This window comes from Phyllobates terribilis, unplaced genomic scaffold (genome assembly GCF_046119375.1).
Source record: "Phyllobates terribilis strain yellow unplaced genomic scaffold, ASM4611937v1 Scaffold_5__5_contigs__length_657084704, whole genome shotgun sequence".
NCBI lineage: Eukaryota > Metazoa > Chordata > Amphibia > Anura > Dendrobatidae > Phyllobates > Phyllobates terribilis.
In genome coordinates, this window is record NW_027362765.1 from 415,504,516 (window position 1) to 415,531,590 (window position 27,075).

Here is a 27,075-nt window from a genome sequence, read left to right on the forward strand (position 1 = left end):
AAAACATTGGGCCAATCGGAGGATTTGATTCTGAGGGCTCACCTTTCTCCCTCACTCAAGAGCCCAATAGCTGCTGCAAAGTTTGCGCTATCATGAACTCTCTTGATGGAGAAGCCAGGGCCAACCTGAGGATTCTCTGGTGGGTCAGTCCAACCCTGTCGGGAAGCAGTCCTGGCTAAGAAAAGAGTGTGGGAAGGTTCCTGGACACTCTATGGCTGTTTTTTTTAATGTGGATTGGACGTGCTTAATTGCATGTAATTTCTGAAACCGCATTGCAGATCAGGCCTTTGCCCACCTCTGTAATCATGAAATTAAAGGGCAAAGAGAGTCGAAGCACCACCGATAAGTGCGAGCTGATGTTGGACGGGCTGCCAATGCTTATGCATCAAGTTGCATGTGACGCTCGCAGCCCTGCTCTAGGAAGATGGGGGATACTCGGAGCTGGGTCAGATGTTGAGGGGGATGCAGCCGTGGCCTGGACCCGTTCCGTGCCCAGGGCCGTCACATTAAAAATTATGTTAGGGCTTTCCGGGTTGAGTGGTAATTGTCGACTACGCCACCTGTGGTGTCTGGTGATGCGCCACCAGCGCCGCTGCAGTCCGCTGAGGCCCTGTGTCATGGCGGCTAGAGTTCTCGCTGCTCCCCACAGGCGTAGCATGGCCTCAGGGCAGGCAAAAGCAGGATGGAGGGGAGGGGGGGAGTAGTAGTGTGGGAGTACGGGTACCGCGTCGCGTGGTATGGCGCGCAATGAACAGTCCGGAGGCCATAAGGATGAATTTCCAATGCTTTACTCACAGTTCTCTTAAGCAGCGCAAGGCTTCTCCCTGCTCCTCGCGGAGTCCTGCGGCCACCAGGGACAGGGGTCCGTCTACCTCCGAGGAAGTCCAGTGTTCGGTAGCGACCCTACACCAGAGTGTTCCTGGACTACAGACTTCACCCTTTCCCGTCTGTGCGTGTGTAGTAGATAGGCCAGATCTCCCTCTGAGCTCCTCTCAGGTGTAGGGCTCGGGTGGCAATTTCTCTCCATCCGAGGCCCGGCGGGATCCTCAGGGCCTAACCGGGCTTTCCCATCCAGGACATAGAGTACCAGGTCGGGTGTCGGGGGCTGGTACCCCTCTTGCAGCCGGAATCCCTCTGAATAGATCAGGTAGGCGAGGACAGGTGGCGTGCTCCGCTCCGTCTGCATCCTCCCCGGGACCCATTTGCTAGGGAGCCACACTCTAAAGCTCCCGGGCCTTCTTGATCCTGGTCCTTGGCCGGGTTGAGACATTCCTTGCCTGCAACCTACCTCTCGTCCCAAAGATCGGGGTACGAGGGCTGTGTCCCATATCAGTGCAGGCCCACACAGGATCTGAGCTCCCGGAGGGAAGTCACATTAACACACAGTCTTTTGACAGCTGACAGACTAGCAAAGGCTAGACCAAAGAGAACCAGCAGAAAGACCAATGAAGAACCTAAGGACCAACTAGGACCACTTGACAGACAGACTGCCAGAGACCAAGATCAAAGATGGCATTCTATTAAAAATGAAATTAGAAGTGTAACTAACTAACTGTTCCTCCACCCACACCCACTAACTGGTTCCTACCACTTTGTGTTCCCCAGTCTCCCTGTAACCAGGGGAGCAGCACCTAGTGCATACTAGCTCCCTCTGGTGGAAATGTGGTGTTGGATGCAAAAGGTTAAGTCACTACCATCACACCGGCCTTACCTCAGAGGAGGAACTCCACACTCCATTGAAGAAGTGCAGCATTCCTGTGGCGGTCGAACCCTCAGGGGCGCCACATTCTCCCCTGGTAAAACACAGCACGTCCGCCGGCTGCAAAGGAAGCAAGACCCAGGAAAATTCTTTTTATAACAACAAGTAAAACTATCATCCCTTTATGGGAGGCACGTTTCTTGTAACGTTGCATAACGGTTATTAGAATACAAAAGTGCAAAAGTATAAAATTATAAAAGTACAAATATATAAAAGTGCAAAAAGTATAAATTAAGACAAGAGACTTTTTGATCAAGGCAGCGGACTGCTTAAAGGTGACGACGGTCAGTTCAGTAGAAAGAGGGACCTGCCCTAAACCCTCTACGTGGACCCTGGGGTGGCTGCAGGGCATGAAGATCCGGAGCTGGACCCCCACACAAGCCACTCCAGACAGGTTTTGCTTCTGAGGTCTGAGGTAGAAGGAAGGCACGGTTTTGTATAAAACCAATAGGAAGCACCTAAATAGATGCATAACAATTTACAATGCAGTCCGCCGCCTGCCATAGTCCGTAGGGACCAAAGTCTCTGTATATAGGAAGAAAAACACAAAAATAGCTGCAATTATTTAAACCTTAAACAACAACAGCAGCCGGGGGCTGCTTTACACTTGGGGCTGTCGTGGAGGGAAAGGCTCATTCCTCCCGACAGAGGCTAGCCGGTCACCTGAGGCTGAAGGCGGGGTGGCGTCACTCCCAGACACTTTGCGGACGTCCAGGGCGTACTACCCCCGCTCCCCCTGGTGGCGAGTGAAAGTCACAGCATCGCCCGGGAAGAGGTTCCAGCCGGGATGTCCCTTCTTAAGGCGCGGATCGACGTCCCACCGGCTGACGAACACATCGTCCTGGAAGGTGGGACACCGGAAAAACCCCCAGCCCTCTTCATGGTGAAAACGTATGATCTGGCCTTCATATTGGGGACTGGGACAGGTGGCCTCCTCCTGACGCGCCCGAGTCTACGCAGCCTTGGTCCTGACCTCGAGGCGCTCGCAGCGTTGCTCCCGCCGACGTTGCTCCCGTGCTAGCTGGAAGATTTGGTCGCTGCACCATTGGCTCCTCCTTCGCGCTTCCAATCGGGTCTCCCGCGTGAAGCCCATTAGGTCGCCCCCCTGGTTTTCCCAGGCCCACTCCTCGGCCTCGGGCCAGGTCACCGCTGGTGCAGGTAACGGGGTGAAGACGGGTTGCTGCAAGTCCTCGGATGATGCGGACCAATCTGGGTTGGAGCCGGTAGCCTCCTCCGCAGCTCCAGGCACCTCCGTTTCTGAGCTTTCGCGACAGCGCAGGTCCCCACAGATGGCTGCCGATTGCAGCTCAGGAGCTAGCACTTGATCCCAGGTGACCGCGTGGGGGACTATGTACTCCGCCATGAGGTCCAGGATAGTCTCTGTTGGCTCTGCAGCCGGGGCAGGGGTTGCAGACTCACCCGCCGCTAGGTCACGCTCCACTTCGACCTCCGAGTCTACTAGTCCTGGAACTTCCACTCCTCGGCGGCGGTCTCGGATACGTTGCAGCATCTCCGCTTTCCACGCTGCCGTCGCCGCCTCCTGGGCATCTTTCTGTCTTCTTGCAAGTCCCGGAGCTTCCATGTGGAGAAACTCAATATCTCCCAGAGTCAATACGCTGCCGCCATGCTCTCTGCCGGGTGAAGGGCCTGAACCGGGTTCAGTGGTTGCATGGTCTCGCTCCCCAGAGACATCCATGTCTGCCTTCGTTGACTGCCAAGCTCCGACTGCCATGGCCGCACCCTGTTGCGTTGCTTCTTCCTCCTCTTTCGGGGCGGTTCCTGGGCGGAATGCTGACAGGCCCGCCTTCGTTCGGCCCATCCAATTTGACGCGCATTACCCCACGGACAGTCTCTGATGGAAGGGGCAGTCCACATTTTTGGCGCCAAGCGGGAGCCCAGCCCATGATGGGAGGTGTACAAAGACAGTCTTTTCACAGCACCATGGCGCCTGTTCTTCTTGGGCGGGCGCCATTTTAAGTGTAAAAACAACAGTTCAAGATGTTAGGCACACAGTACCCGATAGCAATGGGCACTCTTCTCCATTGCTGCTGGCATGATATCCTGCCGACTACGCCAGAGATGTGACGCTCACAGCCCTGCCCTGGGAAGATGGGGGATACTCGGAGCCGGGTCAGATGTTGAGGGGGATGCAGCCGTGGCCTGGACCTGTTCCGTGCCCAGGGCCGTCACATTAAAAATGATGTTAGGGCTTTCCGGGTTGAGTGGTAATTGTCGACTACGCCACCTGTGGTGTCTGGTGATGCGCCACCAGCGCCGCTACAGTCCGCTGAGGCCCGGTGTCATGGCGGCTAGAGTTCTCGCTGCTCCCCACAGGCGGAGCGTGGCCTCAGGGCAGGCAAAAGCAGGATGGAGGGGAGGGGGGAGTAGTAGTGTGGGAGTACGGGTACCGCGTCGCGTGGTATGGTGCGTAATGAACAGTCCGTAGGCCATAGGGATGAATTTTCAAGGCTTTACTCACAGTTCTCTTAAGTAGCGCAAGGCTTCTCCCTGCTCCTTGCGGAGTCCTGCGGCCACCAGGGACGGGGGTCCGTCTACCTCCGAGGAAGTCCAGTGTTCGGTAGCGACCCTACACCAGAGTGTTCCTGCACTGCAGACTTCACCCTTTCCCATCTGTGTGTGTGTAGTAGATAGGCCAGGTCTCCCTCTGAGCTCCTCTCAGGTCTAGGGCTCGGGTGGCAATTCCTCTCCATCCAAGGCCCGGCGGGATCCTCAGGGCCTAACCGGGCTTTCCCGTCCAGGACATAGAGTACCAGGTCGAGTGTCAGGGGCCGGTACGCCTCTTGCAGCCGGAATCCCTTTGAATAGATCAGGTAGGCGAGGACAGGTGGCGTGCTCCGCTCCGTCTGCATCCTCCCCGGGACCCATTTGCTAGGGAGCCACACTCTAAAGCTCCCGGGCCTTCTTGATCCTGGTCCTTGGCCGGGTTGAGACATTCCTTGCCTGCAACCTACCTCTAGTCCCAAAGATCGAGGTACGAGGGCTGTGTCCCATACTGGTGCAGGCCCACACAGGATCTGCGCTCCCGGAGGGAAGTCACATTAACACACAGTCTTTTGACAGAAGACAGACTAGCAAAGGCTAGACCAAAGAGAACCAGCAGAAAGACCAATGAAGAACCTAAGGACCAACTAGGACCACTTGACAGACAGACTGCCAGAGACCAAGATCAAAGATGGCATTCTATTAAATATGAAATTAGAAGTGTCACTAACTAACTGTTCCTCCACCCACACCCACTAACTGGTTCCTACCACTTTGTGTTCCCCAGTCTCCCTGTAACCAGGGGAGCAGCACCTAGTGCATAATAGCTCCCTCTGGTGGAAATGTGGTGTTGGATGCAAAAGGTTAGGTCACTACCATCACACCGGCCTTACCTCAGAGGAGGAACTCCACACTCCATTGAAGAAGTGCAGCATTCCTGTGGCGGTCGAACCCTCAGGGGCGCCACATTGCATTAGAGGACTTCCTGGGAGAAATTACATCTGGAGTAGATAGGGTTCCCAGGTCAGTCCTTTCACTGAGCTAAAAAATATGGCTATGGTAAAATACAGTACAACTCTCACAAAAAGCTGTGGACTGGCTCTGTACCGTCCCTGGCCATATTTACTTGTCAATGTTGTAAGACCCATGCTTGTGGAAGGCGGAGACAACACCGGGACAAATAGTGGGGGCTAGGGACCGAGTATGGATACCCGGACGCTGAAGCCATAAGGTTGTGGACAGCTTCCGCCTCCACAAGCCTAAAAGGCCACATTTCAAGTGCAAGTTGCTGTCAAAAATTTGGCAGTATAGTATTGCAGCCTGTGGGTGGGTTGATTGCTGGCTGCATGCTTGCGCTTGCATTCCAAGGAATGGGGTAGGGTCAAATGAACGCTGTGCTGGGACAAGAACGTGGACGGTGATTTTTGCTAGTCTGCAACGACAGGTACATGGCAGGAGGCATCTTCGCATGTGCCAAGGATCACTTATAATGGGCACACTTTTAGGCAGTGACCTGGGAGTCAGAGATGCTTCCAAGGGTCTTCCCCATGCTGTTCCCATGTCTTCTCAGCACTGTATGCATGTGTCTGATGATGTGTCACACAACACATGGCCAGATAAGGTTGTAAAATGTTAAAATGACATTTCCCAGTGAATGCATTTGTCTTGGTTGAAAGCAATGCAAAAGTTCAAAAACGCATCAAAAACGCTACGTGTGAACATAGACCAAGGTGTGGAGGACCATTTTTGTTTTTGGTTATTTATTTTGCCTTATATACAAGTCATTATCCTGGAAAGGATGTTCATTAACATATTGCCCAGGAAAATCCATTTTGGTTTCATTTTTGTATGTTTTCTTGTGAGTCCATAAAAGTGGCGTAATTCCTCTGACAACGTTGTTGACAGCAGTGACCTGGGAGTCAGAAATGCTTCCAGGGATCTTCCCCATGCTGTTCCCATGTAATTTCAGCACTGTTCCCATCGATTTGGGCAATTTTTAGGCCCTCTGCAGACCGCCGGGGGGAGAAGCTGGAAAAATACTAGAGTTTCCCATAGACTTACATTGGGCTCGTAACTCGGACCGAGCACTCGAGTATTCTAATTAGCTTGACGCGAACAACGAGTACCCGAGCATTTTAGTGCTCGCTCAACACTAGTGACAATGATGAAGAGATAGAGGAGAAGGAAGAACAGGAGCCAGTTTCCTGCTCTATAGACGGCACTACCCACACAACTGTCATACCGTCTGTTCAGTGTGAATGGCCTGAGGACAGGGAGGAGGAGGAGGAGGAGAGGAGGAGAGCATGGTCAGTCGTCCTCTTGGTGAGGACATGGAAGTCTTGCCTGTTAGCAGTCTGGCATACATGGCTGAGTTTATGTTACGTTGCCTTTCCCGTGACCCTCGTGTTGTCCGAAATTTGGGTGACAGTCATTACTGGTTGGCAACACTTCTAGACCCATGCTACAAGGAGAACGTTCTATCTTTCATTCCCATGGCAGACAGGTCTACTAAAATGGTGCAGAACCAGAAGACCCTTGATGTGGAATTATAAAAAAAAATCCGATCTGAAAATGCTGGCGGCAAAGGTCACAGTTTGTTGGACAACCAAGGAGTACAGGCGAGAGAGACACAAATACAATCCAGCAGAGGCAGGGGAACACTGTCAAAGGTCTTGGAGAGTTTTCTCAGACCCTTCCATCACACAGACCCTGATGCGTGGGGTACTCTCACAAGAAGGGATAATTTTATGAAGATCTGAAGTAGTAGCTTGCCAACCATACCAACGCCCTCCCTGATTCCTCTGTGCCTTATAATTATAAGCTGGACACGTGGCATGAACTGGCTCTCTACGGCTTGTAGGTGCTGGCGTACCCTGCTGCTAGCATTTTGTCCAAGCTGGGTTTTAGTGCCGCCGGGGGAATTATAACTGATAGGCGCATCCACCTGTCAACAGAAAATGCTGACAGGCTGACTCTTATAAAAATGAACAAGGGCTGGATTGGGCCAGACTTTTCAACACCACAGAATGATAGTAGCAGAACATAATCTTAAAATCCAGTGTCTTTTTTTTTGGGGAGGTCTATTCCCATGCACCTCTTCACACCCAGACATGGTTATTCTCTTCCTGATTTTGTCTATTTTCCGTTGTCCTCCTCCTCCTCATCCCCATCCTACACCACCATATCACCAGGGTGACCATGATGCAACACCCACATAATTTTTTTAAGGGTGTTTATGATGCCCGTAGGAAATGTTTGTTAAATGTTTTTCAGCCCATGCACTTGGGTATTGCAAGTGTAGGAGACCCGCTGCTTTATAATGGTAATTTTTTTTAATGAGACCCCTCTCTACTTCTCTTCCAAGGGGCATTGGAGTGCGTCCAAATATTTAGCAGCCCTTGCAGTCACTGCATATGCAATAACAGTATAAGAGACCCACTCCTTTATAATGGGAACATTTTGTTATTGAGGCCCTCCTCTATTTGTCTTCAAACGGGTATTGAGATGTGTCCAAAATTCAGGCAGTTGTTGCAGTTATTGCATATGCTATAACTGTATAGCACAACTGCTCCTTTATAATAGGAACATGTTGTTACGGAGGCCCTCCTCTTTGTATTTTTAAATTGGTATTGGGGATTTTCCTAAATTTAGGCAACCATTGCAGTCAATGCATACTTAATAACTGTATAGCAGAACTGCTCCTTTATAATGGGAACATTTTGTTACTGAAGCCCTCCTCTATGTCTCTTCAAAGAGGTATTGAGGTGCATTCAAATTTTGGCAGCCCTTGCAGTCACTGCATACTCAATGACAGTATGGGAGACCCACTCTTTAATAAGGGGAACAACAAACCATAGCCGTCTGATGGCCCTCTAACAATAGTGAGGGCCGACTGCTGGCCATTTAAAAATAGTAAGAGCTGTCTGATTGCCCTAGAAAAATAGATTTTGTAACTTTCAGAGTCCTTCCTTTATAAATGAAACAGGATGTGTCTGATTATGTCTCACATACCACATGGCCAGATAAGGTAGTAAAATGTTAAAATTACATTAACAGGTAAATGTATTTTTCACCGTTGAAAGCAACGCAAAAGTACAAAAATGCATCAAAAACGCTACGTGTGAACATAGCCCAAGGTGTGGAGGAGCATTTTTGCTTTTGGTTATTTATTTTGCCTTATATACAATTCATTATCCTGGAAAGGATGTTCCTTAACATTTTCCCCAGGAAAATCCATTTTTGTTTCGTCTTTGTATATTTCAGCGTGAGTCCGTAAAAGTGGCGTAATACTCTGACAACATTGTTGACAGCAGTGACCTGGGAGTCAGAAATGCTTCGAGGGGTCTTCCCCATGCTGCTTTCATGGATCTTCCCCATGCTGTTCCCATGTCATTTGAGCACTGTTCCCATCGATTTGGGCAAGTTTTAGGCCCCCTGCAGACCTCCAGGGAGGGCCACCGAAAAATGTTCGAGTTTCCCATTGACTTACATTGGACTCGTTGCACAGGTTGAGCACTCGAGCATTCCAATTTGCTTGACCCGAGCAACGAGCACCCGAGCATTTTAGTGCTCGCTCATCACTAGTCATGACCAAGTAAAGCAAAATCTTCTGCATCAAGTTGCGAGCCACTATCCCACCCTCCTTACTCTTATATTTAAATCCTAGACCACCCACCAGTCTTTTTCAGCAGCAGATATAAAAGCATGATTTCATTCAATGACAGAAATCTTGAAAATTGTGAACTTGAGAATTGGGATTTTTAAATGATCAGTGAAATTTATCATATATATATTACTGTAAAAGTCAGAAGGCCGGTAAAACCTAGGATTTACCGGTCAATCTGGATATTTACCGAGGCCGTCGGTAAAAGCTCAAAATGAAAAGTAAAATTGGACTTTTACCTGTGAAGTCTTGGTAAATGTTAACATTTACCGTCGAGCGTGGTAAAAGTCAGAAATATCAGGTGTGAAGATGGAACATCTGACTTTAACCAAGCGCAGTTGGTAAATGTGCACATTTACCACGTCTTCTTGGTAAATGTCAGAAGGCCGGTAAAACCTAGGATTTACCGGTCAATCTGGACATTTACCGAGGCCGTCGGTAAAAGCTCAAAATGAAAAGTAAAATTGGACTTTTACCGGTGAAGTCTTGGTAAATCTTTACATTTACCAGCATGTGTTGGTAAAAGTAACTACCAGCATGTGTTGGTAAAAGTAACTTTGAGTCACAGAATTCTGACTCTTACCAGCAGATGATGGTGGTAAAAGTTAACTAAACGCAATTTCCGACTCTGATGAAGGCCTTAATCGTTAGAAATATTTTTATTCTTCAAAATGCAAATGCAAATGAACAAATACAAATAGGAAAATGCAAATAGAAAACATTTATGTAGGAAAATACTTCTCAAAAATGAAAAATTACCGCAAATACAAGAATAACGCAACTTCAAAACTATGTAATTCTGAATGCAAATAGGAAGATGCAAATAGAAAGCATTTATGTAGGAAAATACTTCTCAAAAATGACAAATTACCGCAAATACAAGAATAACGCAACTTCAAAACTATGCAATTCTGAATTCAAATAGGAAACATTTATGTAGGAAAATACTTCTCAAAAATGTCAAATTAACGCAAATACAAGAATAACGCAACTTCAAAACTATGTAATTCTGTAATTATGACTAGGGATAAGCGGACAGATCCGTCCAGACCCGTTATCCGAGCGGATAACGGGCTGTACGGATATGGATAATCCCGATATCTGTCGGATATATCCGTGCCTTCCGATAATGCATGTTTCATGCATCATCGGAAGGCATGGATGGTGCGAGTGTGCAGGGCAGACAGGTATAAAGCTAAATTGCTACTTACCGGAGGTTTCCCAGGTCTCGTTGTCCGCGTTCTCCTTCCGGGTCACATGACTGCATACGTCACCACGCAAGTGACGCATGCGTAAGTCATGTGACCCGGAAGAAGGAGGATGCGGCCGGCCGACGAGACCTGGGAAGCCTCTGGTAGCCTCCGGTAAGTAGTGATCTTTAAGTGGTGGAGAAGGGGGGTCCGGCCAGAGGGCGGGATGACCCTAGTGGGCGGGGAGTTCCTACTGCAGTGAATCAGCGAGGATCTCCTCGCTCAGGTATGCCCTGGCCGAGTCCCCACCATCACTGGTGACGGCAGGGATGCCCACCGACGTGCAGGGAGTCTTCCCCGCATCACTGGTGACGCAGGAGGGATGTCCCTGCACATGGATAGTTGTCCCATAGACTTATATGGGACACAAATAGGATCCGGATCCACTCGGATCTCGGTCTTATACGTACGGATAGACGGATATCCAGCTATCCACTCAACTCTAATTGTGACCCGTTAAATTGCACTTAATTTTTCATCTCAATGAAAAAGACATACAACAAACACAAAAGAGGACCTATTTGTTGCAACACGGTTGGGAATTGTGACACTTTGAATGACACTTCATTTTTGCCAGCCTACAAACACATTTCTTCTTTAGGCACTTCTTTAAACAGTTGCATTTCTTCAATCCCTGACCTCCCACCAACTTGTTGGGAAACCGCCGTGCGAAGGCTGATCTGAACTTTTTTCACATCCTGCAATCCTATGAAATTTTCCTGACAGATGGTGAACTGATTGCGATAATATAATGCATTTAGGATCCCAGCGGTAGTCCCCACTTGGTAGAAGTCATCTTCTTTTTTTATAATAATCGCAATGATCGACTTAGGGTCCATTTTTGAACGGTCGACGTCTGGAATTCTGATTCTGATGTTCTGTCCAATATTAGGTTTGGGTAATTTTTGACTGGAACATTTCAACATTTTCTTGGCCTGTGTTTCAAGTCCTTCTCTTGCAGCTTTTCAAACTCTTCTGACCGCACCAATTCTTCTATTGATTGTATGCGAAATCAAAACGTCAGGTTGCTGATCATCATGAAGTTCTCCATCTTTCTTAGAAGGCTTTGACTCGACACTTTTTTCTTTTAGGTCTTCATTATTCTTGGATAGCAAAATTGGTGGAATTTCATATGCTGTTAAGGTGTGCGGACAGTTGAATAAGTCCAAAGCTTCTCCTTCCGTTGTGAACAGCTGATGACAGTTGGATTCATCCGAAGCATCTGCTCCTGTCGGTGCTGTCGTGTGATGAAAGTTAGATTCATCTGACCCTTCGGCTTCTGTTGGTGATGTCGGATCACTAGGTTCCTCTTGCAAACCAACAAACATTTTTTCAAGATCTCCTTCTGAAGAGAGATTTCTGATCCCATCACTAGGAATTTTGGAGGTAGCTAGACCCATCTGCATTGGTACTCCGAACATAGCTTCATAGGGTGAGCATTTTATTCCCTCATGGTATGCTCTATTTTTCATTGCTTGTACAAAGCGAAGGCCCTCATACCACTTGGGTGTCTTATTTGTTTCCATCCACATTGACAACATGTTTTCAATGTCTTGATTTGCTCTTTCCACGGAGCCTTGGGACTGGCTGTGTCTTAGTTTACCATGCACTATTTTCATATCAGGCCACATCGCGCACAAACTCTGTATGACCTTGTTACAAAATTCCCTCCCATTATCAGAATGCAGAGTACACGGGGCACCAAAAGTGGAAATAATGTCAAGGAGGTGGTACGCAACCACTTCTGCTCTTTTAGTGCATAAAGCACGTAGAAGAACAAATTTAGTGACGTGGTCTTGATAGACGAATATGAACTTGAAATCATTATCACAATTGGATTGCATGTCAATGAGATCGACTTGAGCACGAGAATTCATTTCACTGTGTAGGATGGGTTTTACAACAAGGCCTTTTTTGGTAATCTTCTGTTTTTTCTGGCATGGCTGGCAGAGTCGCAGATAAATAACTATTAACTCCGTTGTGACATTTTTGAACTTACGGTTCACCTCCTTTAGGATCCTGGTCCGCCCTCCGTGGCCGGTACTGATGTGCGCATTATGAATGACACTAAAGAGTTCTACACACCGAACGTAATGCAATACGTTGTCTTTTTCACACGAGATTGGTGCAATTAACTTTTCATCACTTCCGTACCTCTTCAAACGCCTGTAGTGAATACTCTGCTTAGGTACCGCCACCTTAGCCTCCTTCACTTCTTTCAATATATTCTCGTATTTATCATCCGTGAGATAAAAATTATTATCTTGCTTTTTCTCCACCACTTCATTCAAGAACTCCGAAAAACGATCTTTCATTTCCTCACTCATGATCTGACAATCAGCTAGTGCCTGTGCAGCTTTGACAGGCAGTCGGCTGTGCAGCTTTGAGCAGTATGTGCAGCTTGCAAAACACTCAGGCAGTCGTCCAGGATGAGGACACAAACAGGAAGTACGCCGATTTACCCACACTGCTTGGCAAGAATCCCATGTTCTTTTGTAATAGGGTTACTCAGCATTGTGTGAAAGACTGTACAACAGCACCATCTACTGGTCTAACACTGCCATTGATGAGTTATTGATTTTCTTCAGGCAGTGATTGGGCAGCAATCTAAGAAGAGAACCCCAGGAAACTAGGATTTGAGGCAGGAGCTATTTTAGGGAGAGTGAGAGGACTGGTGCTGTGCTGACTAGACTGAGCCCAGACAGGGCTGTTGCGCTGTTTCCTTCCAGCCTTTTCTCGGAATGCGCTGTCTTCCGATTCCCCTGATCAGAGACTACAGTGCTCGGGTGGAACAGACCATTCATGGCACCCAGCAACTCCGGCTCAGAGCTTATCTGCATATCTTCTGGTTCTACCACATTGGCGCGGCAACGGTAAATCGTGTGAGCGGTGTTTGCGTCCACCTTGCAAGGGGCCCTTGGAAAGACTTTGCACTCTGCGCTCTACAGGAAGCTAAGTACAGGACAATTTATACACTACTACACCGGCAGCTTGTGTACTTCTTGTAACTTTTTGTGAGAGGGTACTGCGGAACACTGATGCCCTAAGATTCATAGGACGTTCTCTTTTGCATATTTTAGTGTGGGGTTAGTGGTTGTATGTTAGTGGGAAGTGGGCACTTTTTGTATGATCGGAACAATAATCATAGGATAGTCAGGATTGACATCTGTATATATAGAACGTACATACTTTAAGGATAGTCAGGATTGACATCTGTATATATAGAACGTACATACGTTACAGGGTAGCAGATACCTTACAGGGTAGCAGATTTTGTTCATTGTTATTACCATATTTTCCCCATTTACTCTTATTACATTTATAAAAACTTTGAACACTGTGTCCTCCATTTCCTCGCCGTATCTGCCTAATCAGACACCTTTCCCACTGTGTCCTCCATTTCCTCGCCGTATCTGCCTAATCAGACACCCCTCGCCCCGGTGGCTTACACTTTTTATTACACCCTTCTCAGCTACATTTACCAAGAAGCCGTGGTAAATGTGCATTTACCGACTGTGCTTGGTTAAAGTCAGATGTTCCATCTTCACACCTGATATTTCTGACTTTTACCACGCTCGACGGTAAATGTTAACATTCACCAAGACTTCACAGGTAAAAGTCCAATTTTACTTTTCATTTTGAGCTTTTACCGACGGCCTCGGTAAATGTCCAGATTGACCGGTAAATCCTAGGTTTTACCAGCCTTCTGACTTTTACAGTAACATATACACACAAAAATCTATTTTACATTTCTCCTTTGATCAATATTATAGAGTTTTTCCAAAATAATTGCTATAACTTACCACTCCTTAATGTAACTTCTCTTTCCACTTCTTCAGGTTCAGGACATGTCACAGGCTTTTTAATCTCTGCACTTGTTAATATCTTTAAGCGAATGCCCTAAATTAAAAAACGCAAAGTAATGTGAATTGGTCGGACACATTCACAGATAGAGATATGTGAAAGTATCATTTCAACAATGAAATTACTTCTCAGATTAGTTTGTATTTTCTTGGATTAATAAAGCTATCATATTTAAAGGGATTATCCACTTATTGGAAACCCCAGTTTAATCAATTCAGTGCCCTATATAAAAGAAAAAAGACTGTACACTCTCCTCACGCAGTAGCATCGTTCCAGCGATGTCTGTGCCGCTGTTAATGGAAAGTGATGTAGCTTTGTTGTATCACGTGCCGACTGTTGCCAATGAGTGGCTGCTCGTTAGCTTTAGCTCATCAATATTCAGAGTGAACGTCCACTGTGACGTGACAGTAATGGCTGCAGCTGAAAAGTGGCTGCTCATTGACTAAAGCCGGCACATGACTCAAGAATGTAAAGTAAATGCCAGAAATTTATATAGGGCACTGAATTGATGAAACTGAAGTTCACTAGTGGACAACACTTTAAAGTGTACATTTCCTTAATTTACTAGGAAACAAAGCATCCAGGGTTACCAACCACCTTCAAATTTCTAGACATTTTGTAAAAATAGGGCACTTTTTCCCCCTACTCTGTCAACATTTTTTTATGGATCTTTGATTTTTGGGTTACTGGAGAAACATGATGATAATTACAGTCACAATAATCTGCACATTTTAAAGGGAACCTGTCGTGTCCTATCTACTATGTAAACTGCCCCATTGCGTTGTTAGTGATGCAATGTGCATCACTAACACGATTTTTTCATTAAAATCGGTGCTGATATCATGAGTATAAAGCATTTTATAAACTTATGATACCTGTTCGTTTTGTCATAGGTGTGTGATCCTTGCATTCAGTCAGGACTGGCACCCCCTACGCATCGTCTCAGGCCGCACACAGTGGAGCTGGGAACTACACTGCGCACGTGCAGGGAGCCGCTCATCACAGCGCATGTGTGATGCCTCTACTCAGAAAACCCGTGTTTTACCCTGGGTGTTGGGGGACTCGGTGTCGGGCCCTGTGTTGGTGAGATGGGATGCAGCCGTGGCCCGGGCCCGACCCATGATCAGGGCCATCACATTAGAAAGAGATGATATGGGCTTGTCCGGGTTGAGTGGCTGATTAACAACTACGCCACCTGTGGTGCCTGGTGAAGGGTCACCAGCGCCGCTACAGTCCGCTGAGGCCAGGTGTCATGGTGGCCAAAGTTCTCACTGCTCCCCACAGGCGGAGCAAGGCCTCAGGGCAGACAAACAGGATGCAGGGGGGTAGCAGTAGCGCGGGGAGTACGGGCACCACGTCGCGTGGTATAGCGCGTAATGAACAGTCCAGAGGCCATAGGGATGAACGTCCAAGGCTTTACTCACTCAGAGATGTTAGCAGGAAGGCGACTCCCTGCTCCCCGTGGAGTCCTGCAGCCACCAGGGACGGGGGTCCGACTACCTCCGAGGAAGTCCAGTGTTTGGTAGCGACCCTACACCAGAGTGTTCCTGCACTACAGACTTCACCCTTTCCCATCTGTGCGTGTGTGGATAGGCTGGGTCTCCCTCTGAGCTCCTCTCAGGTGTAGGGCTCGGGTGGCAATTCCTCTCCATCCGACGCCCGGTGGGATCCTCAGTGCCTAACCGGGCTTTCCCGTCCTGGACATAGAGTACGAGGTCGGGTGTCGGGGGCTGGTACCCCTCTTGCAGCCGGAATCCCTCTGAATAGATCAGGTAGGCGAGGACAGGTGGCGTACTCCGCTCCGTCTGCATCCTCCCCGGGACCCATTTGGTAGGGAGCCACACTCTAAAGCTCCCAGGGCCTTCTTGATCCTGGTCCTCGGCCGGGTTGAGACATTCCTTGTCTTCAACCTACCTCTCGTCCCAAAGATCGGGGTACGAGGGCTGTGTCCCATGCCGGTGCAGGCCCACACAGGATCTGCGCTCCCGGAGGGAAGTCACATTACACACAGTATTTTGACAGCACAGTGACAGCCGACAGACTAGCAAAGGCTAGACCAAAAAGAACCAGCAGAAGACCCGACTAACTAGGACCAAGATCAAAGATGGCATTCTATTAAATATTAAATCTGAAGTGTCACTATCTAGTTGTACCTCCACCCACACCCACTAACTGGTTCCTACTACTTTGTGTTCCCCAGTCTCCCCGTAACCAGGGGAGCAGCACCTAGTGCATAATAGCTGCCTCTGGTGGAAATGTGGTGCTGGATGCAAAAGGTTAGGTCACAACCATCGCACTGGGCTTACCTCAGAGGAGGAACACCACACTCCATTAAAGAAGTGCAGCATTCCTGTGGCGGTCGAACCCTCAGGGGCGCCACACATGCGCAGCTCCCAGCGCTGCAAGCTTCTGGCTGGCCATGTCATACTGCGCATGTGCCCCATACTTATGTGTGAGCAGAGAGCAGAATTCAAACGCGTGTGCGGTGCCAGCCTGGACAGAATGTGAGGAAAACTCCCCTATGACTAAACAAGCAGGTATCATATAAGTTTATAAAGGGTAGAAAACAAACTAGGGGCGCTGATTAGTACACACAGTGTGCCTGCAGCAGGTGGTGAGGGGCACCATATACCTCGCAAAAGAGGGAATAAAATATTAATTTTAATAACCTATAATCACTGGTAAATTCCCTACCTTTCTATCCTTGGTTGTCTCCAATACGCCATTTGATAATAAAAATATATTAATTCCAGTGTTATTGCTAAAATTATGTGTTCTGATGTACAGTCATCGTTCTAGTATTTAAACATTTATTTAGTCCCCAGAGGACAGCACTCTCCAGGTCCCAACACTACATCTGGCTCATCCAGGACGTCTGAATCACATATAGAGACCCCAAACCAACCACCAGGTAATTACTCCTAAATAATTTAATCATACTGAAATCCAATAGACAATACTCCCCAACCTTGTACAGTCTATTCTAGTTGGGTATCATCATCACCACAATCCAATGGGGACGCCTAATATCCTCTAAAGATAACCTGTGTAATCTACATCTACCTTCGGCCCAGGTACAGACGGTCCACTGCAAATAAAACCTATATGGTTACCCATACTAACCATTAACAGGTTCTATACTCTTTACAGGTATCCATAGGCTCTGTATCCTTTAGAATCTGCTTAACCCTCTCTGAGTGGTCCTCTCTACCTCAATGAAGTGAATCCACTACAGCACTGTGCACTTTATTCTTTTAATCCATAATTTTATATTTTTACTATAATTTTAGTATATCTAGTCTAATAAACAATTCCTAACTATATCGTCATTCTCCTTATCTCCTGGTCTCAGTGGATCAGCGCGGTGGTCATTAATTAAAATTAAAGTTTATAAAATGCTTCATATTCATGATATTAGCACCGATTTTAATGTAAAAAGCGTGTTAGTGATGCACATTGCATCACTAACAATGCAATGGGGGCAGTTTACATAGTAGACATGATAGGTTCCCTTTTAAGTTCACAATTAATGCGACTGATGTCTTCTTATCAGAAATGTGGTCTTCAGCCATCTATCACCTACAGTTGTGCTCAAAAGTTTACATAACCCAGCAGAATCTTTCCTTTCTTGGCCTTGTTTCAGAGAATATGAATGATAACAAAAAAACGTTTTCTCCACTCATGGTTATTGGTTGGGTGAAGCCATTTATTATTAAACTACTGTGTTTTCTCTTTTTAAATCTGAATGACAACCAAAAACATCCAAATTACCCTGATCAAAAGTTCACATACCCCAGTTCTTAATACCGTGTATTGCCCCTTCTAACATCAATGACAGGTTGAAGTCTTTTGTGGTAGCTGTGGATGAGGTTCTTTGTTTTCTCAGATGGTAAAGCTGCCCATTCTTCTTGGCAAAAAGGCTCCAGTTCCTGTAAATTCCTGGGCTGTCTAGCCTGAACTGCGCGCTTGAGATCTCCCCAGAGTGGCTCAATGATATTGAGGTCAGGAGACTGAGATGGCCACTCCAGAACCTTCACTTTGTTCTGCTGTAGCCACTGACAGGTCGACTTGGCCTTGTGTTTTGGATCGTTGTCATGTTGGAATGTCCAAGTACGTTCCATGCTCAGCTTCCGGGCTGATGAGTGCGAATTTGCCTCCAATATTTGCTGATAACGTGCTGTATTCATCTTTCCTTCAACTTTTACCAAGTTTCCTGTGCCTTTGTAGCTCACACATCCCCAAAACATCAGCGATACACCTCTGTGCTTTGCAGTAGGAATGGTGTTCCTTTCATCATAGGCCTTATTGACCTCTCTCCAAATGTAACATTTATGGTTGTGGCCAAAAAGATAAATTTTGGTCTCATCACTCCAAAATACCTTGTTCCAAAAGTTTTGAGGCTTGTCTCTGTGTGGTTTGGCGTATTGTAGGTGAGATACTTTGTGGCATTTGCGCAGTAATGGCTTTCTTCTGGCGAATCGACCATGCAGCCCATTTTTCTTCAAGTGCCTCCTTTTTGTGCATCTTGAAACAGCCATACCGCTAGTTTTCAGAGAGTCCTAAATTTCAGCTGATGTTATTTGTGGGTTTTTCTTTTTTTCTTTGCATCCCGAATAGTGTTGAGCCACCCCCGTAGTGTTCGAGTTCGGTTCGGTTCGTCGAACACCCGTGTGTTCGCCGAACTGTTCGTCGAACTGTTCGTCGAACACCTTCGAACACCGTTAAAACCAATGGCAGGCAAACAAAAACACATAGAAACACATAGAAAACACCTTCAAAGGTGTCCAAAAGCTGACAAACTGCTCAGAAGACACAACTAACACATGGAAAAGTGACAAGTACATATAGTCATGCGAAAAGAAAAGAGGTGGAGGAGTAAAAGGAGGGGGAGACACAGATATAGGCATGTCATGCCCTTCTAAAATCCAAAAAGTGAGAAGCCGAGACGGCCAGTCCGCTCCTGCCCGTGCCACCTCCGTGTCGCCGGGTTTGTGCCAGAGCCGCGGTGAACCCTGACGGCCAGCCCCCCTCTCCCAATACTGGTGCCTGTCCGCTGGTGGGTCGAGAGAGCCCCCCTGTGGTGGAGGCAGCTCTAAGCTTTTTAATTTAAATTGTCCCTCTAATTTGAATGAATACACTTTAAATCCATTTACAAGGATCTATTGGAGGGCAAGTCTCATGCCAGCAGCCGCGTAATTCCAGCTCCAGTAGCGTCCACTAAAGCTGCTGCAGTTAAAAAGCTTTTATAAGGATCGAGCTCGGCTGTCCACCGCAAGGCATCCTAGTGCCAGTCCCAGCCCCTATGCCTTGGGGTGCCTCCTGATGCTCTTCACTAAGTATCCCGTGGTCCCGAAGCATTTCCTTTGAAAAAATTAAGTGTCCAAACTACAGGTGGTGTAGCTTGCTTAACAGCCGGGATAATCCGCTGACTAGCAGACACTGCTACTAGGCACAAAGTATTTCCTGGGCTAGATGCAGTTAAAAATTTGTAAGTAGATACTCTCGTTGGATGCTGAGAAAGCATTCCATAGAGTCTCCTGGCACGCCATATATGATTCTCTTAAAAAGCTTGGGGTAGGGGTCTAGGGGACCCTTTTATAGCCAAAATCACGGCCCTGTATCACAATACATCACCTAGGCTGAAGATAAATGGAACTGTAGCACCGAGGGCTCGGTTGCTACAGACGTATTGCACCTCACCCAGAGGTGTGATATCTCACTCTCAGATAAGGATGGAGTGTGGATCAGGACCCGACACCTGCATGCATTACACCACATTGCCGTGGGGCAGGGCGACCAATATGCCCCTGAGATGGGCACGACAGTCCCTGTCCCTGGCTGGAGTGGGGGGAGGGAACACTGAGGAAGGGGAACCCTGCAGTGCAGGAGCAGGGAGGAAGCAGTTCCTGGGTGCATTGAGAAGGGAGTATAAAAGGTGGGCACCATCTTAGTTCAGTGCAGAGAAGTCTGAGCAGAAGTGGCAGGGAGCAGGGGCTCTGCATGAGCTCTGCTCCGGAGGCGGGCCTAGTAACAGAGGCCCAGGCCTGCAAGAGGGAGAAGGAAGGAAGAGGAGCGGAGAAGGCTCCAGGAACGAGGAATGAAGGGATCCCAGGGGTGCGGACGGGCGAGTCGCCACCGCACGCCCGAATCCACCTGCGTGGAGGGGTCAGGCCAAAGGGGGAGACCGGTCCCCGAACTAGTGGAGGCAGGAAACGACCCTCAGCTAGAAACCGGAGGCTCTGACATTTTATGTGGCGCAGCCCCTTGCTCCACCCGCTAGGAAGGCACCACATAGGGTCAGGGAAACTGGCGCCAAGTTTACCAAGAGGAGGCCCGAGGCAGCCGGACAGAAGTGTTGGTAAGAAAGGCCAGACAAAGGACACACAAAGGGGGTCCTGTGAAGCACTCCAAAGTTATCTGGGAGTTGTCTGAGCCGCTCACCTGGTGAGCACAGTACGACGTGGGCAGCCATTACCTGCAGACGTGGTCTGGATAATAAGAACTGTGAGTAAAGGCCCTGAACTGCATCACTGACTCCGTGTCGTTACTGCTGCTGCCCTGCACCATCACCCCCATCCTCCGCATACACTGCCCTGAGGCTATACTCCTCCCGTGGGGAGTTATGCTACGCTCTGCTGCACCCACAACACCAGCCTTAGCGGTCTGCCCTGTAGCGGCGGTTCACTCTGACCGCAATCCACGGGTGGCGTAGTCGGACATTTAAACATCAAAACCACATAAATAGTTCCGCCACTGGTTTGACCGCCCTGAGCCATGGAACCGGATCGCCGCCACGAAGACTACAACCACCAGCATCCACCAAAAAGGGTCCGGCTCCGGGTGTCCCAAGGCCCAGGGGGTGCGTCAGAACATTTTCATCACCTTTCACAATCACCAATGGGACAAGGCAGGGATGTCCTCTGTCCCCTCTCTTATACATCCTAGTGACGGAGCACCTGCTCTCATCAATTCGCCATAACCCCAATATTAGGTGGATTGAGGTGGGAGGCACCGAGTACAAGTGCTCTCTATTTGCTGATGATGTCCTAGTATATATCACTCAATCACATATATCCATCCCTGCTGTTATGGCTGAAATAGATCACTTTGTTACATGGTAAAATTTTAAAATCAATGCAGCGAAGTCTGAGGCCCTCGATGTCTCCCTCCCTAAATCCATATAGGATTCCATCCAGTCCAACTTTCCCTTTGCCTGGCCCTCACAGGGTATCAAATACTTAGGAATTCCTATTCATAGAGACCTCTCCCATCTATGTTATCTTAATTTTGGGCCCTTTATTGAACAATTCCATACAGACCACGGTTGGCAAGTTAGAACTGTAAGATTCACTACGTGAACCACTGGTGTTTTGTGGAAAAGCACATGTACACCGCGTTCCAAATTATTATGCAAAAAGTGTTTAGGAGTGATAAGGGAAGAATTTGTTTGTTTGTCAGTTAAACTCATTGATGGTGATGTGTGTCAGGGCTCTTTATATCACTGTAAGCAATTGCAGACACCTGTGCTAATTAGTTTGGCAGGTGTGTCCAATGAAAGGCAAGACTACTTAAGAAGGCTCTCTCACATTATTAAGCAGCCTACATTTTCTGCCAAAATGGGAAAGAAAAAGGATGTGTTGGCTGCTGAGAAGCAACAAATTGTGGAGTGTTTAGGTCAAGGCATGACTACAATCAACATTGTGCGATGATCAGGATGAAGTGTCTTGGCAATCAAGAAGTATGTAGCTGATTCACAGTACACACGTGTGCGTGCTGATAAGGGCAAATTGAGGACTCTTTCCTACAGGCAATTACGTCAGGTTGAAAGAGCAGCGGCAAAAAAGCCTTGTCATAGCAGCAGACAAGTTTTTGAAGCTGCTTGTGCCTCCAACGTCCCCCGAACAACAAGATGCAGGGTCCTTCAGAGGTTTGCAGCTGTGCATACGCCATCCTGTCGACCTCCTCTATCCACTTCACACAAGCAGAAACGGCTCCAGTGGGCCAAACATTACATGAAGACTGATTTCAAAACTGTTTTGTTCACGGATGAGTGCCGTGCAGCGCTCGATGGTCCAGATGAATGGAGTGGAGGATGGCTGGTTGATGGACACCCCACGCAAACACGGCTACAGCGCCAACAAGGAGGAGGTGGAGTAATGTTTTGGGCTGGAATCATGGGGAGAGAGATTGTCGGCCCCTTTAGGATCCCTGAAGGCGCTAAAGATGAACTCCATAATGTATGTGGATTTTCTCAAACAGCACTTCCTGCCATGGTTCAAGAAGAAGAACCGTGTATTTCACAGCAAGATCATTTTTCTGCATGATAATGCACCATCTCATGCTGCACATAAAACATCTGCATCTCTGGCTGATATGGGCATAAAAGGGGACAAACTTATGGTGTGACCCCCATGCTCCCCTGACCTCTACCCCATTCAGAACCTTTGGAGCATCATTAAAAGGAGTGTCTATGATGGCGGGAGGCAGTTCACATCTAAGCAACAGCTCTGGGAGGGTATTCTGTCCTCATGCAAAACAATTGAAGCAGAAACCATCCAAAACCTGACAAATTCAATGGACGAGAGAGTTCAGAAGCTCCTTTCGAACAAGGGGTCCTATGTGAAAATGTAACATCACCTAGAATAAAGTTTTGAGTTGAAAACTGTTTGATTTCAGTTTCTAACAACCTGCTAATGCTTATAATTTCAAAAATGACCATTTTTTTGGTCTTTATTAAAATGAAAAGGTTGATCGAAAAGTTTGGGGGATCTAAGAGTGTGGCAACCCAGTAGTCATGATTACTTCGAATTCTGACAATATGAGGGTCATGCTGCAGGTAGTGCAGCAAGAAGGCACTTATGTGTCTTGCGCATCTCGGAGCCCCAAAATTATTTTCCGGGCTAGATGCAGCTAAAAATTATTTTTAATTTTAAATCTGGTGAAGCTTATTATAGATGGCCTAATAGGATCAGTGCTGCACACTGCTACAAAGCCCAAATTATTTTCCAGTCAAGATACAGATAAACATGATTAGTAATTTGAAAGCTTAAAACGGTTGGTAGGGTGATTTTAACCAATCATCAAGCTTTTACTCTCCCCAGGATGACACAGGGGTAGAAAAGTCGTTTCGGATCCATGATTTGTTCATCTTTATGAACGTGAGTCTGTCTACATTATCAGTGGAGAGCCGCGTGCGCTTATCTGTCAGCACACCACCAGCAGCGCTGAACACACGTTCAGACAGAACGCTGGCTGCGGGGCATGACAAGATCTCCAAGGCGTAAGTGGCTAGCTCCGGCCATTTATCCAGATTGGAAGCCCAAAAAGAGCAAGGGTCCAGTGACACAGTCGTGGCTTCAATGTTTACTTGGAGATACTCCTGTACCATCGTCTCTAGGCGTTGACTATGTGTCAGACTTCTTGTCTCCTGTGGCCTTGCAAAGGATGGGCTAAAAAAGTGGTGAAATGATTCCGCAAAATTGATGTTACCAGCAGATACTGTGGTTCTGTTACGGTTTGAGTGCTGAACACTTGACGGTCCCACGGTTGGCAAGTTGGAACTATGAGATTCACTACGTGCACCACTGGTATTTTGTGGAAAAGCACATGTAAGATTCTGCAACAGTCTCTGCTGATACTCCTGCATGCGTGCATCCCTTTCTATGGCAGGAATAATTTCTGCAAATTTACTTTTGTACCGGGGATCTAACAGTGTGGCAACCCAGTAGTCAGGATTATTTCTAATTCTCACAATTCGAGGGTCATGTTGCAGGTAGTGCAGCAAGAAGGCACTCATGTGTGTTGCGCATCCAGGAGCACCAAGTCCCTGTTGTGTTGGTGGCGAGGTAACAATCATGCTTCCTTCCTCTGTCCTCTCCCCCCAACCTCGCACAACAGAAATGTGATCAAGGTCTCCCTCATCTGATGAGTCTTCCATCAGTTCGTCCTCCACTTCTTCCTGGGCTCCTGCACCTTCCTCACTAGTTTGGCTGCTACCATGCACCCTGGTAAAATCATCTCCCCCACCCTCACATGCCTGCCGCCCTGGTGCTGCCGACCGTCTGGACCTTGCAGATGTTAGCCCTTCCGCATACAACTCCTCCTCCTCTACTTCCTCCACCTCCTCTTGTGCCACCACCTGACTCCGAATTCTGTTTAACATGTGCTCCACCATGTAAATCACCGGAATAGTCATGCTGATAATGGCATCGTCAGCACTAAACATCTTCGTCGCCATTTCAAAACTGTGCAGAAGGGTGCATAGGTCCCTGATCTGAGACCACTCCTCCAGCGTGATTTGCCCCACCTCTGAATCTCGTTGGCCCAGGCTATACGTCAGAACGTATTGCACCAGGGCTTGTCGGTGCTGCCACAGTCGCTGCAACATGTGCAGAGTTGAATTCCACCGGGTAGGCACATCGCATTTTAGCCGGTGAAGTGGCAGGCCCAACGACTTCTGTAGAGATGTAAGTCGCTGAGCTGCGGGATGCGAACGGCGGAAGTGAGCACACAGCGACCGTGCCCTCTGCAGAAGGCCATCTAGTCTGGGATAGTGGGCTAAAAATTGCTGGACAACCAGGTTCAACACGTGAGCCATACAAGGCACGTGTGTGACATTGCCCCGGCGAAGGGCCGCACCCAGGTTTGCAGCATTGTCGCACACGGCCTTCCCTGGTTTCAGGTCCAGTGGAGACAACCATTCATGAAATTGGTTCTCCAGAGCTGACCACAACTCCTCAGCTGTGTGACTCACATTTCCCAGACATTTCAATGTAAAAACCGCCTGATGACGTTGAGCCCTACTGCCAGCATAGTAAGGAGGTGTGCAGGATCCCTTCTGCGCAGTTAGAAAGCTTGTGGCATGACCAGACAGGCTTTGGGTGCAGGTGGAAGACCGAGAGGAGGTTGAGGAGGCAGAAGCAGTGGAGGAAAAATGACATAAAGAGGATTGACGCACAACTCGTGGGGACGGCAAGACTTGGACAGCAGCCCCTTGTCCTGCTGTCACCATAGTTACCCAGTGCCCAGTCAGCGACATGTAACGCCCCTGTCCATGCCTACTCGTCCAAGTGTCTGTGGTGAAATGCACCCTGTCACACACAGAGTTTCTCAAAGAAGCGGTGATGTTGTGTGCGACATGCTGGTGGAGCGCAGGCACACCTTTCTTTGAGAAGTAGTGCCGACTGGGCATCTGGTACTGGGGCACTGCGACGGACATAAGGTCTCGAAAATCCTCTGTGTCCACCAGGCGGAAAGGCAGCATTTCTGTAGCCAAGAGCTTGCAGATGGTGAAATTCAACCTCTTAGCTTTCTCATGGCTAGGAGGAAATGGTCTTTTACTTGTCCACATCTGAGGGACCGAGGGCTGGCTATTGTGCTTAGACGGGGTTGATAAGGGTGTCCCCGGCAAACTGCCGGTCTGTGAGGAAGATGCAGGCGGACATGTTAGGTTGCCTTGATCCAAAGGTGGTGCTATCGATGTCGGACAGCGCTCAAGACCAGCTGGTGTTACCACCTCCAAAGAAAATGATGACCTGCCAATCACGCTGGCTGTTGCGGGTAAAGAGGTGGCAGGTCTGCGCCCCAAAACAGGTGTGACTGCTGTCCCCCCAGTCACAGAGGATGAAGAGGCCGCGGATGCACAAGATATGGCAGACGGTGGTTGGCCCGGCCGGCTAGACCGCATTGTAGCACACTGAGCTTCCCACTGCAACTTATGCTTCATGTCCATGTGCCGGTTCATGCATGAAGTACTCAAACTATGTATTTTTTGGCCTCTACTTAGCTTTTGCTGACAAATGTTACAGATAACACGAGTTGGGTCATCTTTATCGATCTGAAAAAATGCCCAGGCTATGCAAGGCTTAGCACCCATGCGACCTGAAGAGCCACCACGACTTGTGGTGAGAGGCAGAGTTGTGTTTGAGGATGCAGTTGTTGACGTGCTTCCAGTACTACGTCTCTGTCCAGGAAGGCGCAACCTGACCTCGTCGTCACTAGCATCTTCCTCCACCTCCTCTGCTGACCTCATCTCTTGGCTGACTGTGGGTTGACAGTAAGTGGGATCTCCGACCTCATCATCATCACCCTGTGCGTTATCACACCCGTCGTCCTCAGAGCCAACCTGTTCCTGCCCTGACAAAAAACTAAAGTTGTCGCTCCAATCAGGTATTTGAGTCTTATCATCGTCTTCCTCATTGTCTCCACCAACAGGAGTTACAGTTTGGGAATGAGGGTCTACATTATGGTCAGAACCTTCTGCGTCTGGTCCTGGATCCGACTCATAAAGATTCTGGGCATCAGTGCAGATCATTTCCTCGTCTGGATTCACAGAAGCGCTGGAGTCGACCTCTGATTCCCAGGCTATAGTATGAGTAAACAGCTCTGCAGACTCAACCATCTGTTCTACCTCATACTCAGACGGGCAGCTGGAGATTTGGGAGCTGTGAGGAAGCAAGTGCGATTTGGGTGACACCTTTGAGGACTGGAGTATTTGTGATGTTGAAGTTGATGTGGAGGAGAGCCCACTTAAAGGAGCACTTGATATCCGTTGAAGCACCTGCTGTTTTTGTGCCTCATCTGGAATTTGTAGCGATTGGCGTGGCCGTAAGAAAGGGATCTTATCACATTGTCCGCTAAAAGAAGTAGACATTTTAGTTTGGCTGGAAGATGGTCTTTCTTCTGCACCTACCCCACGGACACAACCTTTTTTCCCCTTCCCAACACGCCTATTCCCCTTTCCACCAGCAGCAGGCCTTTTTCCACTCATTTTGGTGGTTAACTAATTCACAACTCTGGAGTTGTTTGCACAAAAAAACAATGGATGGTAACCGAGCAGAGCTGAGTGGCCAAACTGTGGTATTAGGCCAAAACTATTGGCTGGGTTGGATGCAGAAAAAAATTATTTTTAATTTGCAACCTGATGGAGGTCAGTATAGATGGACTAATAGACCAAGTCCCACACACCGCTAGAAGCCCAAATATTTTTTCAGAGCTAGATGCAGAAATTTTTTTTATTCAATTTGCAACCTGATGGA

At 47.9% G+C, this 27,075-nt stretch overlaps 1 protein-coding gene across 1 annotated transcript in view; it reads right to left on the bottom strand.

The window, feature by feature from the left end:
* Positions 1 to 27,075, bottom strand: part of LOC141273395 (alpha-2-macroglobulin-like) — a 257,598-nt gene that overhangs the window by 86,934 nt on the left and 143,589 nt on the right. Inside the window, exon 17 of the mRNA XM_073685161.1 lies at positions 13,978 to 14,074. Coding sequence (XP_073541262.1) covers positions 13,978 to 14,074 — 97 coding nt within the window. The remainder of the gene's footprint in view (positions 1 to 13,977; positions 14,075 to 27,075) is intronic.